The sequence below is a fragment of the Canis aureus genome, chromosome 10 (assembly GCF_053574225.1).
Source record: "Canis aureus isolate CA01 chromosome 10, VMU_Caureus_v.1.0, whole genome shotgun sequence".
Lineage (NCBI taxonomy): Eukaryota > Metazoa > Chordata > Mammalia > Carnivora > Canidae > Canis > Canis aureus.
The window spans coordinates 6,181,890-6,202,402 of NC_135620.1; the positions used below are offsets into that span (position 1 = coordinate 6,181,890).

Here is a 20,513-nt window from a genome sequence, read left to right on the forward strand (position 1 = left end):
ATCTGGGCCTCTGTACCATGGGCCTGCAACACAGCTGAAATCCTTCTTGTGTTGGGATTCTCTCTAGCTTCTCCTTCTGCAGCATCTCTCTGACTCTTCCTGCCTTTTCTCCTTTAATAGGGCTCATGTGGTTGTACCAGGCAACTCCTCGCCCCAGTACATAAAACACCTATCTCCCTATTTTGAGGTCAGCTGACCAGGAACCTTAGCTTCATCTTTAAAGTCCATAAGTGCCTAGTGTCTGTACAACCAATAAAACTTCCACCACATGAGCAATAAGGTTGATTTGCTTTCTTGACATTGGTGTGTTCACTGGAATATCACTTTTTTTTAAGTTTTATTTTTAAGTAATCTCAACACGGGGCTTGAACTAATGACTCCAAGATCAAGAACTGCATGCTCTTCCAACTGAGTCAGCCAGGGACCCCTGGAGTAGCACTTATAATTTTCTCCAAAACCTTTCCTTTGCATTCACAACTTAGCCAACTGGCACAAGAGGCCTAGCTTTCAACCTATCTAGGCTTTTCACATGCCTCCTTCACCAAGCTCAATCATTTCTAGCTTATGATTTAAAGTGAGAGATGTGCAGCCCTTCTTTTCACTTAAACACTTAGAGACCACTATGGGGTTACTAACTGCCCTAATTTCAATATTGTGTCTGAGGGACTAAAGAGGCCTGAGGAGAGGGATGAAGGGGAATGGCTGGTCAATGGAATAGTCATAACACACGTTTATCAATTACGTGCACCGTCTTATATAGGCACAGTTTGTCATGCCTCAAAACAATTGGAATAGTAGCATCAACGATCACTGATCACAGATTACTATAGTAAGTATAATGAAAAACTGAACTACTGAGAAAATTACCAAAGTATGAAACAGAGACATGAAGTGAGCAAATGTTAGAAAAATGGAACCAATAAACTTGCATGACAGAGAGTTGCCACCAGCCTTCAATTTATAGAAAATGCAGTATCTTCAAAGCATAAACAATAAAATGAGGAATGCCTATTAGAGTATAAAAAATCTGTTTCTGAATGAAATGTTATTTCCTTACAGGTAAAGGAAATTGTTCATTTCTATGTATTTAGCTTATTTACTTACACCTTTAAATTATCTGAAAAGCAGCAAAAATACTGATGTTCAAAAATATCACCAAAGGTTAGGAGACTGTGGCATGGACGTTTGGAATCTAATTCAAGATCCTATTCTTACTAGCTCTGTATTCTATGGGCAAATAATACCCTCTCTGAGCTAGTTCCCTCCATTTCTGAACAAGGAACACAAGGAACGTAATGTATTGCAAGCAGTACTTTGCAGGGTTCTTGCAATGTTTAAAGGACACAGGCAGATGATGTTCTGTCCAGTGACCAACGGAAATCAACAGTAACCCAGTTCAAACAGATTCATTAGATTTTTACAAAAAGTGAAACAGGAAAAAAGTATCAGCTTCTGTTGCAACTGAACAAGAAAAGTTTCTTTAAAAGAAGTTAAAGGCAAATGATTTATAAGATCTGAAGAGAAACCAGAGTTGGGATCCCTGGGTGGCGCAGCGGTTTGGCGCCTGCCTTTGGCCCAGGGCGCGATCCTGGAGACCCGGGATCGAATCCCACGTCGGGCTCCCGGTGCATGGAGCCTGCTTCTCCCTCTGCCTGTGTCTCTGCCTCTCTCTCTCTCTCTCTCTGTGTGTGACTATCATAAATAAATAAAAATTAAAAAAAAAAAAAGTTATTTATTTATTGAGAGAGAAGGAGAGAGAGCATGAGGGGGAGGGAGGAAGAGGCAGAGGCAGAAGCCCCCCCTGAGTAGGGAGCCTGATGCAGGGCTCTATCCCAGAACTCTGAAATCATGACCTGAGCTGAAGGCAGATGCTTAACTGAGTCATCCAGGCACCCCAAAAAAAAGTTTCTTTAAGTATACAATGGAATATTACTCAGAAATGACAAATACCCACCATTTGCTGCAACGTGGATGGAACTGGAAGGTATTATGCTGAGTGAAATGAGTCGATCGGAGAAGGACAAACATTATATGTTTTCATTCATTTGGGGAATATAAATAATAGTGAAAGGGAATAGAAGGGAAGGGAGAAGAAATGGGGGAAATATAAGAAAATATAAGAAATATATAAGAAAGGGAGAAAATATAAGAAAGGGAGACAGAGCATAAAGACTCCTAACTCTGGGAAACGAACTAGGGGTGGTGGAAGGGGAGGAGGGCAGGGGGTGAGGGTGAATGGGTGACAGGCACTGAGGGGGGGCACCTGACGGGATGAGCACTGGGTGTTATTCTGTATGTTGGCAAATTGAACACCAATAAAAAATAAAGTTATTATTAAAAAATATAATAACAACAAAAAACAAATAAAAACGACTTCCTCTTCCCCCTTTCCAAAAGAGTATATATTGTCACTCAAAAAAATTCACTGGGCAATTCATTCTGATTCTTGTCAAGATTTGCCTGCTATTGTGTTTTCCTTTATATTCTAGCAAGCTTACCTATTCATGATAATTATTAAGTATAAATGAGCCATTCCAAATTTATAACCAGATGCATATTCACAGTAGTCTAAGCTTCCTTGGAGGTTATTACACGGTGCCATCTAGTGTTCCTATTCAGTACCAGCAGAATAAACTGGAAGTGTGGCTCTGGGTCTCAACAGAATCAATTGCAGAGTCTGAAAAAATATACAGGCCTGTTGGGTCCTAACTCAGGCCCACATGAAAACCCTCAGAATGGGGCCTGGACAATCATATATACAAAGAACAATCCCTGTTTGATAGCCAGCCAGAATCGAGAACCACTGATGTGGCTCCACAATCAGAGTCACAGAGTCAAACTAGTTTATCTTGTTACATGCAAGTAGTTTAGTTAGCAGGATCTCATAAACATCTAGATACACTTTACACAACTCCTGGTTTCAGATTCTCAAGAGACTGGACAAGGTGAACAAAACATTCTAGAGCCTACAAAATAGGTTTATCTATTTTCTAAATTTCACAAATTCGTTTCAGAGTCAGAACTAGATTAACTAAGGAAAAGGCAGGTGGGAGACTTCCCTTCATAGAGATTTAACAGTTTCATGCAACAAAACAGTAAATGAAGAATGAGACTGTGACAAGATTGGTGGTGTGGCCTACCAGACACATGGTGAGGGACAGTTGGGCACATAACCATTGTGGAGCCATCTCTGCAAAAAATTCTTGATCTACAATTCTTCCAAACCAGACATGCTATTTTTAAATGTGCAACATGCCCAGTTTAGCCACATGCAACTATACTCACACTTGTAAGTATGTTATTTAAAAAACGCAGTAATAGGACTTAATCTATTTTAAAAAAAATCTCACAGGACAACATACACGATAAACACGCACCTATTGTACGGAATCAGTACTGGAGATATCCAGGAATGGGAATCTCAAAGGACTAGAAAACAAAAAACTGTACGCTAATTTTGCCTCTAGCATTATCATGCTATATTATCATGGACAAATTATTCATCCCATTGGATCTTAATATCCTCATGTGTAAAATGATGGGACTATAATATTCCTTGCTCTACTCTAGCTCCAAAATTCTCTGGCTGTGCCCTTGATAAGAGAAGGGAACACACAACCCCCAGCTTGATCCTCTGTGTTTTCTAAACACTTCCAGAGATTGATGAGAAGGGCCCAATCCTCCAATGGTCTAACCATACACCTTACTAAGATACCAGTGGGGTCTTTATACCCCTGGAGTTAAGCGGAAAGCCAGGGTTAATTCTGATTAAATATTCACAACGTACTTAAGTACCACACATCATAGTCCCCACCATAGACCAAAAACTTCACCAGTAAAGCTAACCTGGGGCTTGGAAGTCAGAAGCCTGGGATTTCAGTCTGATCTATCACTTAATACCTATGTGTGGCCTCAGGCAGCTCTTAGTCGCTATGTCTCTCATTCTCCTCTTCTGGGGAAGGCAGATTAGAACAATGTGACAATGTATTTGACAGTGCCTTAAAAAGCATAAAATTTTAATTAATGTATAACATTTCTGCATTAGCAAAATATCAGCATTTGTATATAACCATATAACATTAAGTTTAGTTTAATTTTAGTTGTTTTGAAGAGAGGTTGAAGTTTTCTGAATTTTGCTTTAAAGATCGATTTGACAGAGAAAGCAAGCACAAGCAGGGGGAATGGTAGCGGGAGAGGGAGAAGAAGCAGGCTTCCCATCTAGCAGGGAGCCCAATGTGGGGCTCCATCCTAGGACCCTGAGATCATGACCTGAGCCAAAGGCAGACACTTAACCAACTGATCTGCCTGCCAAGGCTCTCCTTTAACTTGGATTTTTAAATATGGAAACATACTTTGAATACACAAATAATGCAGATACATAGAATAAAAACAAAGTACTACCTTATCCTGTCATCCTCCTACATGTGTTCCCATCTACTTCCCCTCCATAAATATTTTCTATGTTTCCGTTCAGAGTTTTCCCTATATACTTATTAGTCAAAGATTAACACAAAACATCTCTGTACACGTTAGTATTTATAACTTAACTATATATGAACATTTTCATGTCATTATATACATAGGTCTATTTCAATCACTTTACTACTGCATACTATTCTTGGTAGACCATAGTTAATTTAACTGTTTCACTTTTGTGAACATTTATTCCCCTTCTAATTTGCCTGTGTATCGAACAATGCCAAAACATATTCTTTTTTTTTTTTTTTTTTTTTAATTTTTTATTTATTTATGATAGTCACAGAGAGAGAGAGAGGCAGAGACACAGGCAGAGGGAGAAGCAGGCTCCATGCACCGGGAGCCCGACGTGGGATTCGATCCCGGGTCTCCAGGATCGCGCCCTGGGCCAAAGGCAGGCGCCAAACCGCTGCGCCACCCAGGGATCCCCCAAAACATATTCTACAAAGATTTTTATGCATGTTATTAGTTTCCTGAGGTTACAAATCACCACAAATCTGGAGGCTTTCAGCAATGGAAATATATTCTCTCAGAGTTCTGGAAACCAGAAGTCCAAAATCAAGGTGCTAGCAGGACTGGTTCCTTCTGAAGGCTCTGAGGGAGAAATCATCTCATGCTTCTCTCAGTTCCTGGTGGCTTTGGGCAATCCTGGCATTCCTCTGTGCAGTAAGCTCACTATAACCTCTGCCATTGCCCCCACAGGGCATTCCCCTCGGGGTCTAGAATCTCCCTCTTCCCTTCTCCTAGAAGGGCACTAGGCAGTGATCTGGAGATGCTTACCTTAATTATACCTGCACAGGCCCTTCTTCAACTAAGGTCATATTCTGAGGTTCTAAGCAGATCTATCTTTTCGGAGCCACTATAACACACATGAGACTGTGTCAGATGTGCTAAAAAAAAAATCATACACTAAAATGTCTCTCAAAAGGTTACAATGATTTTCACTTCCACAAAAATGAAGTGCTCTTTCCCCAGTACTCTTGCCAACTTTTATTTTTTTAATTTATTTCTTTTAAAAGATTTCATTATTTATTTGTGAGTGAAAGAAAGACAGAATGAGAGCTCATGAACAGGGGGAGGGGCAGAGGAAGAGAGAAGCAGACGCCCTGCCCCGCTGAGCAGGGAGCCTGATGTGGGGCTCTATCCCAGGGCCCAAGGAACATGACCTGAGCCCAAGGCAGACGCTTAACCAACTGAACCACCCAGGCACCCCTCTTGCCAATTTTTAAAACTTCCAGCTAAATTGATGTTACATAAAAAATAACGCAACCTTGTTTCTACTGCATCTCCCTGACTTTGCTAGTAAGGCTAATTCTCTTATATATTATTTACTGACTTCTTTGAGGTCCTCCATTCTTAAATTTCATCATCTTCTAAACAGTGATGTGTCATTTACCTTTCAATCTTTAAGAGTTCTTCACAGTCTGGATATGAGTATTTGTTACATATATTACCACAATTTCCAAGCCTGTCACTTACTCAGCCTTATCTTTTACTACAAAACATTTTAAAGTATTTGTTTAAACAAATTTATCACATTTTTATTTTATGGTGCTGGATTTTTAACATTTCTGGATTTTTCAATTCCCTAAGATTTTACATGGTATCACAAGGTAGGACAAATACAGACCTAGGAGTCACAGAAGGCACACTCTACTCATTCTGCAAAACCCTTATGAATGAGAAAATATTTGAGGAGCCAGAGGATGCTAAAATTAGGTGTTTTGAGATGCAATATCCAACAAGCAATTCTCAGAAGGCCAGCCATTCATTCAACTCAACTGAATACAACTCAATACAATCCACTCAATTCTGACACTATGCAGAGATAGGCTGCAGACACTATGAAGACTCCACAGGGGGGCAGCCCGGGTGGCTCAGCGGTTTAGCGCCGCCTTCAGCCCAGGGCCTGATCCTGGAGACCCGGGATCGAGTCCCACATCGGGCTCCCTGCGTGGAGCCTGCTTCTCCCTCTGCCTGTGTCTCTCTGCCTCTCCTCTCTGTGTCCCTCATGAATAAATAAATAAAATCTTTAAAAAAAAAAAAAAAAAAAAAAGACTCCACAGGCTGAGGGCTCAGTCCACCAGGACTGCAAACCACTGCAACACACCCCCCAACTTCAGACCTCAGATGCAAGCCCCATTAGCTGTGCTGCTTCTGACCAACGGGCTACAGACTGGAGGTTCTCATGAGCCCCTCTCCTTGGGCACAATTAATTTGCCAGAGCAGCTCACAGAGCTCAGAAAAACTTGTTAACAGTAAAAGAATGTAACTCACGAACATGCAGATGGAAGAGATGCATAGGTAAGGTATGGGAAGGGGCACAGAGCTTCCATGCCCTCTCCGGTGTGGCACTCTCCCAGCATTTCCACGTATTCACCAACCTGGAAGCTTTCTGAACCCTGTCCTTCTGGGTTTTTACATAGGCTACATTACATAGGCATGACGGATTAAATCACAGGCCACTGGCAATGGCTTCAGCCCCCAGCCCTTCACCGCTCCCCTCCCTGGAGCTCAGGTAGTGGGACTCTAATCTCTGGCTGGCTCTAAGGGCATAAAGGCCCCATCCTTAGGTGCTTTACAAAAGTCACCTTATTAAGGTAACAAAAGACAATTTCTATCACTCTCAAGCCTTAGGAAACGCCAAAGGTCTTGGGAGTTGTGAGCCAGGAACTGTGGATGAAGACCAAATACACATTTCTTATAAATCACAATATCACGATGCTTTAGACCAAATGTGAAAACACAGAGAAGTCAAGTTGGAGGATGAATGGGTGATTTAAGAGTCCAACAACTCCTGATACACAGCAAAGCTTTAGGCACTAAAAGACAAAAGAAATATAAGAGAGATACATTCTTTGCCTTCCAGAAGTGTACAATTCAGGCGCAAGCAAAAATATTTTAAGTAACAATTAAGCAGCGATGAATGAAAAAACAATTAGCAATGTGCTTCAAACCAACGAAATCCATGGAGAGGGCAGTGCAACACAAAAGAGAATTCTGATAAGTCTCAAAAGAGATGGGGTGAGTACCAATTGGAATTCAAAGAAAATTTTAAAACTTCCATCAAACTGTAATACACATAAGAAAAGCGCATTATCATAAACAACTCAATGAACTTTGCAAAGTAAACTTATCACATAACCAGTACTCAGCTCAAGAGAAAGTACATGACAGCACTCCAGAAGCCCCCTCCTACTTCCTCTTCTTCCTTTGCTCCCCAAAAGCTCCCACTGGTTTTGTCTATTTTTGTACTCTGTATAGAATTATGCACTAGGTAACTTCTTTCTCTCAAAACAGGTTTGTGATATTCATCAAAATTTTTGCATATAGTTATAGACTGTTCTTTCCCACTTTCCATTGTACAGAATTCCATTGTGTGACTGTATTAATACATCATTCATCCATTATACCCAAGACAGGTAGTTTGTATGGTTCCTAACTTCTGGACTCTTGTGAAGAACACTGCTGTAAACATACCTTCTGGTGAACATGTTTTCACTTCTGATGGGTGTGGACTAGGGAGAAGTGCACACATGTTCAGCTTTAGTGAGTACGGCCAGTTTTCCAAAGGAGCTGGTAAATTGGCAGTTTTCCTTCAGCTTGTGTGAGTTCCAGTTGTGCTGTTACTTTCTGCCTTTTCCATTTTAGCCTTCTAGTGAGTATGTAGCAAACACATTATGAATAATATGAGAGTTCAGATATTAACAAACCTCTCACAACAAAGCAGTCTTTAGAAAGAAAACAGGTATTTTAAAAAGATGTATTTATTTTTTTAAGGGAGGGAGAGAGAGAGAGAGAGTGTGTGTGTGTGAATGGGATGGGGGGAGTGGAGGCAGAGGGACAGAGAGCTTCAAGCAGACTCCCTGCTGGGCACAGCGCCTGATGAGGGGCTCAATCCCATGACCCATGCAATCATGACCTGGGCAAAAACCAAGACTTAGACACCCAACCGACTGAGCCTCCCAGATGTCCCAAGAATATGGGTTTTAATTAAACTAATTGCACACAAAAAAAGTTCATGAACATAGTCACACACCCAAGGGATAACAAAATGACATGTGTAAAATCCATGTTTAAGAGCATAAAACCAGCAGCCTATTGTTTTGTGGTCACTGCTTTTCCACTGGGGGAATAATTAATCAGTTATTTTAACCATTCTGTAAGTTGCTTTAAAAAAAAAAAGTGTGTATTAATAGATAGTAAACTACCATGAAAAACTTACAATAAAATGGTAGAAGAAAGTAAACATATTTTAAGAAAAAACAATAGCTTAGTTCAATCACAGAGGCCAGCAAAGAATATAGTAGTATGAGTTCTCTCAAATGTTATGATCTATACTCTTCTAGAGTAGCAATGGCTATTTCAGGGAAATGAGTAGCAATAAATTTTTTCTAAAAATAATATATATTTTAGCAAAAACATAATAGAGAATAGCTTTTCTATGACTCACATTGTATAATTTCCTTATGCATACTATGTGAGGTGCTTTCAAGAAATTAGTGTATAATTTAATCAGGACATGTGTTTTTAATAATCCAAAATCAGAATCTATAATAATACTACATGTAATGTTTAACTTTTAAAATAAAAAAAATAACCCATACTGATTTAAACAAGTCAACCCCCCCCCCAACCCAAAAAACAACCTAGTAAAAAGGGAAAACACAAATTACTTCCACTTTGCAGGCATCTAGAATTGTGACCAAATCTCAGCCATAAGCTCCGAAAAAAATGAGTAGCATTATCTTATTAATTATCACAGCCCGTATTTACAGGTGTAGCAGCACATTCAGTAAATCCTACTCACCAACATGCTAGAATCTTTAACTACTTACCAATATATCATACATACTGCTTCATGCAGCTGGTGAAAAGTGAGTAGATACTTGTGTATGCCAGACCTAGTTCAAAATGTCTAATCATTTTTAAGTAAGAATTCACTGACAGGCCAGATTTTAAAAATTATATAAACACAAACACTATGAAATCCAATAACAATAATGTAGAAAGACATAAAACAATGTCCAAAAACATCTGCTAATAGATCAAACCTCTTTTTTCTTTTTTTAAAGATTTTTTTTTAAGGTTTTTTATTTATTCAGGAGACACACACACAGAGGCAGAGACACAGGCAGAGGGAGAAGCAGGCTCCATGCAGGGAGCCCGACGTGGGACTTGATCCCGGGTCTCCAGGATCAGGCCCTGGGCTGAAGGGCGGCGCTAACCCCTGAGCCACCCAGGCTGCCCAAGATTTTATTTATTCATGAGAGACACAGACAGAGAGAGGCAGAGACATAGGCAGAGAGAGAAGCAGACTCCCTGCAAGGCTCAATTCCAGGACTCCGGGATCATACCCTGAGCCAAAGGCAGACGCTGAACCACTGAGCCACCCGTGTCCCCAAACCTCTTTTTTTCTAAATAAAGTTTCAGCTTATTATTTCCCTAAAGTTCATCTAGGTGAGACATTTATAAATGTTTACTTCAACCAACGAAACACCCAGTTAATTTATAAATGTTGACTCATTTAGGCATGATAAAAACTGTCATCTTCAGGAGTTTATCTGCTTCTCTTTTGAAGGTTAGAATTTCTAACATTTGTAAATTAAATCAATGTTAGGTATGTTACACTTAACAGAGTGAACAATAAGGTGTATAAAACTTGTGGGCATTTAGTTGATCAGGAAACATAGAAATTTTGAAAATTAGTTATGAAAAGAAAAATAACTGACCAAAATTTATAAAGTTTAAGAAGCATAAAAATGACTGTAGTGCTAGTAAGAGTTCTAAGAAACCATCAGAGAAAGGCTAGTGAAACACAAGAGAGAAAACCACCAGGAGACTGAAAAGAAATTTTTTGACAGCAAAGAGTTCACTGAAAAGACAAAAAGAATGGCTGGGAATGAAAAATACAGCAAAGGCTATAAAACTAATCAAACATAAATACCAAATACAAATAATCAATAAGCAATCATCAATGAGGAAGTGCGGAACATAACATGTGGCTACAACTGCAAATCTCGAGTCCCAGACAACTGCACAATGGTTCTCTCGAAAGAGAGAGCAACGATTAGACTTTTTAATTTTTATTTAAGTCATCTCTACCCTCAACATGGGGCTTGAACTCACGACCCTGGGATCAAGAGTCACACACTCCACTGAATGAGCCAGCCAGGTGCTCCAATGATTAGACTTCTTAAGTGTTTGTATTTGAACACAAGGGGAGTGCAACACTGCAAGGAAAACATGGATGAATAAAATCTGGTAATAGTTTATAAATTAATACTGAGATTTGCTAGTCTGACACATGTTATGCCAAGTACAACTAACTAGTCACACTAAAAATAAAATGCTAAAAACTCACTCACTGTCTTCTGTGGGAAGGACCTGCAGGGAGTAAATCCACTCTATTATATCATCTTTGTTCACAACATCTAAGGAATCCAACATATCCAGCCCGGAGAGCGCAAAAAATGCAATTGTCAGCCTAAAAGAAAACAAACAAACATAAAATTTCCATCTTAACTATCAAAACACTGAAGTCTTTCTGATTCAGAAAAATAATAAAGTCTTTCTAATTTAAAATTAAATAGTCTCATTTTGCAAAAGCCAAAAAATCCTATTTATAGTTCTAGTTTAATATCAATCACACGTTTGTTTCATTTGTAAAAAGGAATAGTTAGGAGTTAAAAAAAAAACCTGTGCTACTCATCTGAAGCATATATGGATTCATTGAAGGCAGTGTCTCAGCAACCTAAAGGCTAAAGCAGAATTTAAAAAAGAATTCTCTGCACCTAATTAGTACAAATAAATTAAAAAGGCTGGAAAATATGTAAAAATCCCAATTTCCACTTATTTGCCAAGAGCAACTATGCTTACAGTTGGTGCTTAATTCTGAAGGAATGTTAGAATCCATCTGTATTCAAATTGGTTTACAATTAATGTGACTGGGAAAAACTTAAAATGAATTTTGGGAAATAAAACTTTAAAAATACATATGCGTCTCAACTCCATTTTCCCAGAGAGGATTCTGTGATAGAATGAAAAACAGTAAGGCAACACAATCCCTTCCTTCCAAGACTGTACACTAAATGAGAAGTGTTAACTTTGTTTTCATATAAAAACTAGTACTTTGGTGATTATTTTTTATACAAAGAGTTTGTTATATTTAATTCTTTTCAGGCTAAGATGCAAAACTGCTATCTGAGCATGGTTATCTCATTTCTGTATTCTAATAATTCCTATGACTAATAACAATACTTTGATTGGCCTAAAATCTGACAGCAAAGGCACTGGACACATTCTGTAACCTTTTCTTTCTTTTTTTTTTTAATTTTTATTTATTTGTGATAGCCACAGAGAGAAAGAGAGAATGAGGCAGAGACACAGGCAGAGGGAGAAGCAGGCTCCATGCACCGGGAACCCGACGTGGGATTCGATCCCGGGTCTCCAGGATCGCGCCCTGGGCCAAAGGCAGGCGCCAAACCCCTGCGCCACCCAGGGATCCCCTGTAACCTTTTCAACTAAGATTCAAAAAGAGAAATAAATAAGCCTTACTATCCTAAGGCATCCACTGTGTGTAATAAATTAACTTCTTTCCCATGCATCTAGAAAAATACTACCAACTTAAGGAAAAATGAGAAAAGTCACTTTTTTTTTAAAGGGTATAATTCTCTTTGATCTCTGGTTGAAAAGGACTGGTGTACATTAAATAATAGGAGAAGAAATCAGGGAGTAATTTAATTCTAACCAAAGCTTAAGGGCAAAAACTAAGATTAATGAGATATTGGTACACTTAACAACAACAGATTTTGGGAAACACAAATTATTGAGACACTACTACTATGTACCAGACACTGAGCTAGAAAATTTCTTACATACTACCCTAATTCTAACAAACCACTGAGATCCACCAGAACTAGGGACGTGATTTATCTGAGACCAGGATTAAATTCAGGGCAGTGAACAAACCCCTTAAAGTGGGAGGCTGTGGTTCAGAGTTCAGGCTTCACCATCAAATGAGCTATGTTCAAATCCGAGGTGGGCTGATTTAGCCACTTATAACCTAGGTAGGACCTTTGCTAAATCTTTTCTAAGTCCGCTTCCTTATCTGTAAAACATTACACCTCACAGTTACTGCAATACCTGCCCGCAAGCAAGACCTCAGGGAAATCAGTAAGGAATATCCTTACTGATATTTCCCTGATATGACAGGAGTTAATGACGACCTCAGGATCTAAACACAATCACACTACAGGTCCTTTCTCTAGGTCATTGGGCACCTTCTGCCCCCGAGACAACCCTGTTCTTTCCCAAAACAAAATGCTACTTTAGAAATTAGAAGAATGTCTATAGAATAGCAGCCATGTGTGAGAATTACTGCTCTTCATGATAATTATGTCTCAGGAGATAAGGTCTGCCTTGTGGTAATATGTACTCAAATATCTACTGAATTAACTAATAAAAGACCTGCAATACCTCATCAGCCCTCTTGGAGAACTCTCACTGGGATTTTCAGTTTTGTTGTAAATGATTATATATAGTCAGATACAATTAATTAAAATTATCTAATAATTACATTTATTAAAGCTTTATTATAGAAAAAATAAAAGGAAGATAAAAGTGGAGGACAGCATAGGATTGTCGATAAGACAACCTACTAAGGCTGAATAAGTTGAAGATCTTCTGCACAATAAAAAATGTATAGTTAGAAAACATCTAAAAAGCTATAAAAATAAGCTGGTACTCTTTTCTAAGTGAAGTATTCTCAAATTTTTTTAGCTCAAGATCATGAAGTCCAAAGAATTCCAGTAATTTGCTTGAGATTTCAACCCTAGATAACCACTTAAAACTACTTAGGAACTCGGGACACCTGGGTGGCTCAGCGGTTGTGCCTCTGCCTTTGGCTCAGGGTATGATCCTGGAGTTCTTGGATGAGTCAGGCATTGGACTCCCTGCAGGGAGCCTGCTTCTCCCTCTTCCTATGTCTCTGCCGCTTTCCATGTGTCTCTCTTGAATAAATAAAATCTTAAAAAAAAAAAAAGCTACTTAGGAACTCTGAGTTGCATGGTGGTGTTCTCCACAAGGGTGTTTCTCAAGCCCGTCTACACATTAGAATTAGCTTAAAAACAAACACCTAAAACACCACTAATAAAACAGAGAGGCCCGGGCCTTAGTCTATAAAACTGAAATTCTAGGTGGAAGGTGGGGTCTGGGTACCTGGTATTTAGGGTGGGGGAGGCAGGTGTGGGAAGCTTCCCAGGTGAGGGTAATGTACAGCAGGGCTTTAGAAGCACTGCTCTAGGGGTGCCTGGGTGGCTCAGTCAATTAAGTGTATAACTCTTGATCTTAGCCCAGTCCTGATCTCAGGGTGAGTTGAAATCCCATGTTGGGCTCCACTTGTGGGCATGGAGCTTGTTTCTTTTTTTTTTTTTTTTAAAAAAAAAAAAAAAAAGGCACTGCTTTAGAGCAGTGATGCCGGTAGGGACATTCTAAAGACATTTTTGGCTGTCACTAGAGGAGGGTGCCAATGGCAGCTAGCTGGTAAAGCCAAGGATGCTGCTAAATGTCCCACCTACAACACACAGGGCAGCGTCATTCAAAAAAATGCCAACAGTGCTGAGGTTAAGTAACCCTGTTCTAACGTCATACTGTTACCTACACGTTAAGTGTTATATGAATGATTGTTTTTCATTTTACTTGCTTCTTTTATTTATTTTTTTTTAATTTTTATTTATTTATGATAGTCACAGAGAGAGAGAGAGAGAGAGGCAGAGACACAGGCAGAGGGAGAAGCAGGCTCCATGCACCGGGAGCCCGATATGGGATTCGATCCTGGGTCTCCAGGATCGTGCCCTGGGCCAAAGGCAGGCGCCAAACCGCTGCGCCACCCAGGGATCCCCATTTTACTTGCTTCTGAATATGGATGCAAATACCAGAAATCAAGTCAGTTGCTGGTAAACTACTTTAAAATCTTGCATACTTAATTATTAAAGGCTTCTGAGAGTCCAGGATTTTCAACTACTAGCAGGTAAGACTAAGGTTTATAGGATTAACACAGCTATAGAGAAAAGCTTATGGTCATAAAATAAGACACCCAGCAGCGGCTGGCAGACAGAACCAAGGAATCAATTTGCAGCAAATGCCTGGCCTCCCTCTAAGATAGGCTGGAAAAATATCCTTTCTCATCACAGCAGACTTCTCAAGCAGTCCTAAAATTCTGAGAGGGAGAGAATTACAGAAGTCATAAGAAAAACAAAGCAATTTTGGGCTGTGGGCCTCTGAGAGAAATAATGGAGGGTTTTACAGTGCCCCATTGAGTGGTACTTGGGGTATGGACTGCTGCCCACCCACCTTGGCGCAGGTGTCTAGAGGGGAAATCGTGTCAAGACACATGCCTAAAATCAAGCCAGTGAAGGTATTTCAATTTTGTTACTTTGGTGAGTATTCATTTGTTCTCTTCCTTTCTTCTCTTCCCTAGAATTGAACTCTGAAACTATAACCTGAGAAAGCAAAGTAAGCCAGCCACATCTTCCTGCCCCTTCTTCCACTCTGAACAATACATATGGAAAGTATATCTTACATGGATGAAGCAGTAAAGTTTGTCTCCTCTAAATCAACGTGCTGCCCCACTGGATCAATTCACAGATGGTAGGCATCAACTAAATGATGTCACCAGAAGATCTCCAATTTTTCAGGCTTAAGAAATAGTCGCCCAAGCTCCCATGGATTAAATAGGGAAAAAAAGAAAGAAAAGAAAACCAGTGTGGGCAGTAGATAAAAGAACTAAGTAATAGCAATATGATTTCCTGTACTACTAAACGAGTAGTGTACTGTTAGGCTATGACAGGTAAGTAACCATTTGGAATATACTGGAAACACTAATTTATGGGCACTGACTAGATTCCCAAACTTTGGATTACCTGCTCTGCCTCTTTCTAGTACAGTCTATTTACTGGCATCCCCAAATGTAACTGCATTCCTGCCTAGCTCTCAGGTGGGGCTATAATTAAACCATATTGCAAAGAATTTTTAAATTATAAACAAGCATTTAGAAGTAGGGAATATTTAGAAATAGGAACACAGTTGCTGGATAAAATTGCTAACAGTCGAAATGATGAGAGAGCCTTAGAGGACAGGTGGAAATTAATCATGAAGTTAAAATACACAGCAAACAGAGGCCCCAATAAATACTCTGGAATGAATGACTGCAATGCTGCAAGAATGCTAGAATTATAAGCCTTACTCTTTATCTGTAATATTTTTAAATAGCTGGTTCAATGGTAAGTATTTTTAAGTACAGTCACACATCTTTGGAATTATTTTACACGCAAAATAATTTTTCAATAAGAAGTGTTTACTAAACATCTACTAGAGAGATGTCATGACAAAAACGAATAAAACAAGCCTCCAAACCTTAAGCAGGTTAAATTATGAGAGAAAATAAGTAGTTATATAAGTACTATTAATAGAAACCATTTTCAGGGTGCCTGGGTGGCTCAGTCAGTTAAGTGTATGACTCTTAATCTCAGGGTTGTGAGATCGAGCCCTGCCTCAGTTTGGTGTTGGGCATGGAGCTTAAGGTTCTATTCTCTCTCTCCTTCCTCCCTTCCACCTTTCCACCCCACCATGTCACACAACTAGTGCTCTTGCTAACAAAAAAAAAAAAAAAAAAAAACATCTTTTTTTTCTCAACCTACTCCTTTTGCCTCTTGTTCTCTAGACCAGATGGCAGATCCAAACCTAGAATTCTGGAACTCCTCCTTCTTCCTATACCTCTTCATTCTATCCCTGCTTCCACTGCCCCAGCATACGGCTCTCAGACTCCTGCATACTACAACAGCTCCCTAACGGGTCTTCCTTGTTTGGTCTAGTTCCACTTACCAGAGCAACCAATCTCAAATTCAATGATGACTCTGAAATGCATATCTAACCAGAAAGATCCACTGCTGGGCAACTTTCCATCACTTTTGTGATATCAAATTTAAGTTTCTTGATCTGGCACACAAAGCCCTCTGTGATCTGGCCCATGTCAGCCCTCCAGACTCAATTCCTACCACACTTGCCTTACATCTTGAACCACTATGAGACAAATGATTGCAGTTTCTCTGCTCAACACTCACTCGTCTACCTTTATTGTCTTGTCCATTTGCCTATAATCCATCCTCCAAACCTAACACATTCTTTAATATTTAGTTCCAGGATTACTTCTTCCAAGAAGCCATCTCTGAGACATGTCTCTCTTCAGGTTGAGCTAAGGTTCTTCCATAATGTCTGTGGATACCACAATCATTGTGCAAACAAATTCAAGTGTGGTCAGGCAATCAGCACCATCAGCACCTCCTGGGAACCGGTTAGAACTTCAGGTTCTATGCAGACCCCTCCCAGATCTATGCAATGAGAATCTGCATTTAAACAAGATCCCCAGGTGATTTATATGCACATTTGAGTTGGGAGGAAACATTTTAAGAATGTTTGTACATCTGTCTCTCCTATCAGGCAAACAGTCTCAAACTTCAGTGTGCATGAATACCATCTGGAATGCTTGTCACAATGCACACTGGCAAGCCCAGAGTTTGAAGCAGAACTGGGGAGGGGCCCAGGTACTTGCAGTCTTATAAAGCATGTGATGATGTCACTGATTTGGAGCCTCCTGCCATCATCATCACATCTTAAGAAATACACCGCTGGACTGCAATATATTTCAGATAAGGGAGGGAATGAAAGAGCAGAGTAGTTGCTAGATGTTAATCAGGTGGACAGTTATGACACAGATTACACAGGGGAAAACGGAAGGACACATGAACAGAAAGACCAGGTAGATTGTGAGGTCTCAGAAAATAAAAACCAAATGTCTAAACCCTTCTTCGAGAGCAGCTGGATCTGTAAAAATAACATACATAGAAAATGGTCAGTATTATGTTCTTTGATTTAAAAAAACCTACTCTAACTCCCATTACCCAACTACAAATGGCAGTAACAACTCATGACCAAAAAGCTCATAGAAAAGAAATCTGTTAATGCACAAAGCTCACAAGCCAAGCTTTAATATTCACCTGAGGTAACTAAAAGCTGCCACTTTCCAGAAGTTAATATGAAAGGAAAGCTACAAGTGAAACAACAAAGACTTTGTTCTTTTCATAAACCCATAGTTATTAGAAAAATAAAAATTACTTAGTCCTATTTGTCAGACTAAAAGAAACAGGGGAATGAGGTAATTTTGCCAGGTGGGTGGGTCAGAAAATAAGTGTCTAAATATCTAGTTTGTTATCAGCCTTCCCCAGAGTCACCTGTGTCATATCTATCAGTAAGAAAAAAGGAACACCAAAATCACTGGTTTTGCACTGTATCCCTGTACCCAGACACACAGCAGGCCCTCAAATAAATATCTGAAAGATTAAACAGCAATACCAGATGAAGAACTGTGACTTAGCAAACACATTGTTTCATCTGAAAACTCTGGTATCAGTGGAAATTTTGTGATATGTCACCTTTCCTTAAAAGCTCCGAGCTCCTTCACAAGCATCTTAAAGTCAATTAGAGATCACATACACCATGAAAGGACTTAATGCTAAACTAAAGACTGAATCAGAAAAGAGAAAAACTGACAAACTTTAAAAAATTACTACAAAAACTGCTATGTGCACATTAGCTTAAACGTGGTTATTAAGTGTGCCCTAAGAAAATGAGAAATGATAAATATTCTATTCAAGTGATAAACATTAGGCATTACAAAGGAAATAATATTTAACGCACCATGACATAATACACTCTCTTATAATGCCTGTTGTAGATTCTAAGATTACACTAAGGTTATTAAATCAGTTTTCAATCAATTTTTGCAGTTTTATTTGTTATGAGCATCATCAGTTTACCAACATACATTAGTATATATGGTTTTGTCCATGCTGAAATTTTAAACAGAACAAACACTGGCATTTTGAAAATGCAACCACAGACCTAAAATGATACCTATGAGCAAAGTTCAACTGTTTAACAAGCACAATAGGATGGAAGATTTTTTTTTTTATCCAAATGCTTTGAATTCACATAAAGTTAATCCCCATAAAATATGTGATTTATTAGTATCATTTGTTTCATCACATATCATTCCAATCAATAGAGTGAGTTTTGGAAACCTTAATTTAGCTCTAGAGAGATGCTCTGCTAGTCAATCAACACCTATGGGTACAGAAAGGAATATAAAATGATGCTTCACTCTTTCTTTAGCAATAATATGTTCATTGTTCAGGGCTCAGCTCACATTATTCGACAAATATTTACTTCATGCCTCTTATATACGAGATAATATATTCAATGCCCTATAAACTTTCTGGGATAATGGAAATGTTAAAGCAGAAACAAAAGCTACTGGCCAACGAGGTGATGGAGCCCTCCAAATGCAGTGGCTACTGCAATTGGAAAGAACTGAATTTTTAATGTGATTTAATTTTAATTAATCCAAATTTAAACAGCCAAATGTGGTTCGTGACTACATTGGACCGGGCACCTCTAGTATCATACAGGTAAACTAGAAAAAAGATACCTTGTGAAGTTTACAATCCAGCGTGAAAGAAAAATAGAAAGCAAATAAACCAACAAATATGTAATTTTAGGTGGTGATTGGAAGGGGTGGATCTCTTTTGGGAAGGCGTCTCTAAAGACATCTGGGCTGGGAATCTGCTCTCACACATGCTCCCAATAACCCTGGGCGAACACACCGCACAGAACAGCTGTCTTGTGCGGCTGTACTCCAGCACCCAGCGTCATACATTTCAAGGCCACTACACTAGGCAGAAGTCAACTATCAAACCTCCAAGTCTGACCCAGCCCTGCAACGTCTGAAACACACCAGAGAATCAGAGTCCAGAAAACACGGAGAGATTAGAGCAAAACCAATCTGCTCTTACCCAGTCCCATGCAGCTTGGGAGCCCCACTTCAAAACACAGCAATGCAGAGCGAGGACCGCCTCCTCCTTCTTCTCATCTCCAGACTTTTACTCTGAATGACTAATTCACAGTTTTTTAGCCGCAGCCAAATCACACTCCTCAGCCAACTCCAAACTCCCAAGGCTACGGCAAATACACTTTTAACAGGATGCTCCACGAACGCTGCACCTCTTCCGCCAACCTTCTCCTACCCCGAGAGTCACAATTCCTGGAAAGTTAATTTCTACAAACCTTACAGGGTCTGCGCCGCTCCTATACATCGAACACCATCCAGATATTCAATCAAGAGTTAATCAGGTGTCGGAGGAAAGGGTAGCATGGGAGACTATACACCTAAACTGCGAAGACGAAATGACTGGTCTTTCTCCTGCTACACTCGGAAGTCGGTGAGGCCAAGTGATTCGCAGCCTCGCAGAGGGAGTAAAAAGGAAGCTCAGAGTTGACAGGGAAAACGGTCGGGAAGAGAGAAAGGCGGAAACTGGAGGTTCCCACGCCCTCGCCCTGCCGCTGCCCCAACCCTCCCGCCGTAGCTCGGGGGCGGGAGGGTGACCGCCGAGCCGCCCGAGGGGAGAGGCCCCGGGCAGCGCCGGGTGGGCGGCGGCGCAGGCCCCACAGAAGGCGGGTCAGCCGGCAGGCTCCGCGGTGCCTTTCTGCTGGGGCCGGGGCCCGGAGCCGCCAGTTACCTGCTGGTCTCGAGCGAGGAATAGCGCTCGGGCAAGACCTGGAGGCAGCGCTGGAAGAACCGCACGTGCCGGTCCCGCAGGAAATCCAGCCGCTCTCCCTCGCCGCTCCCCGCCGGCCGCTCATCCTCCGGGGCCGCCATGCTGCTGCGGAAGCGACGTCCGCCGCGACCCGGAAGCAGTTGGCGCGCGGCGGGAAGGAAGCCCGAGGGGCAACCCGGGGCTGGCGCGGGGGATGGGCGGCGCGCCGGGCGCAGGGAGCCTGCGGTTGATGCCGCTCGGCGTTGGCAGACTTAGGCTGCGCTTTAGGCCTCGGATTTCTCTCTGGACCCCACCTTTTCCGTTCTGAGCTCCACAGGCTTGGAGACCCCTCTCACGCCTTGTAAAATGCGGCCCACAAATCCACAA

At 40.5% G+C, this 20,513-nt stretch overlaps 1 protein-coding gene across 5 annotated transcripts in view; it reads right to left on the reverse strand.

Moving 5' to 3' along the window:
* The window catches only part of PGGT1B (protein geranylgeranyltransferase type I subunit beta), a 60,440-nt gene extending 40,173 nt beyond the window's left edge, over nucleotides 1-20,267 (reverse strand). For 2 of the 5 annotated variants that reach the window (XR_013387402.1, XM_077911252.1), the window contains exons 1-2: nucleotides 20,109-20,267; nucleotides 10,845-10,963 (exon numbers count right to left, since the gene is read on the reverse strand). Coding sequence is in view for 4 of the 5 variants with exons in the window: in XM_077911252.1 (XP_077767378.1) it covers nucleotides 10,845-10,963; nucleotides 20,109-20,248 (259 nt within the window). In the remaining variant the exon portion in view is untranslated. Of the gene's footprint in view, nucleotides 1-7,956; nucleotides 8,132-10,840; nucleotides 10,966-19,656; nucleotides 19,965-20,108 lie in introns of those variants that run through there. The other 3 variants (XM_077911253.1, XM_077911255.1, XM_077911254.1) reach the window with 3 other exon arrangements.
* Between the last annotated feature and the right edge of the window lie 246 nt (nucleotides 20,268-20,513).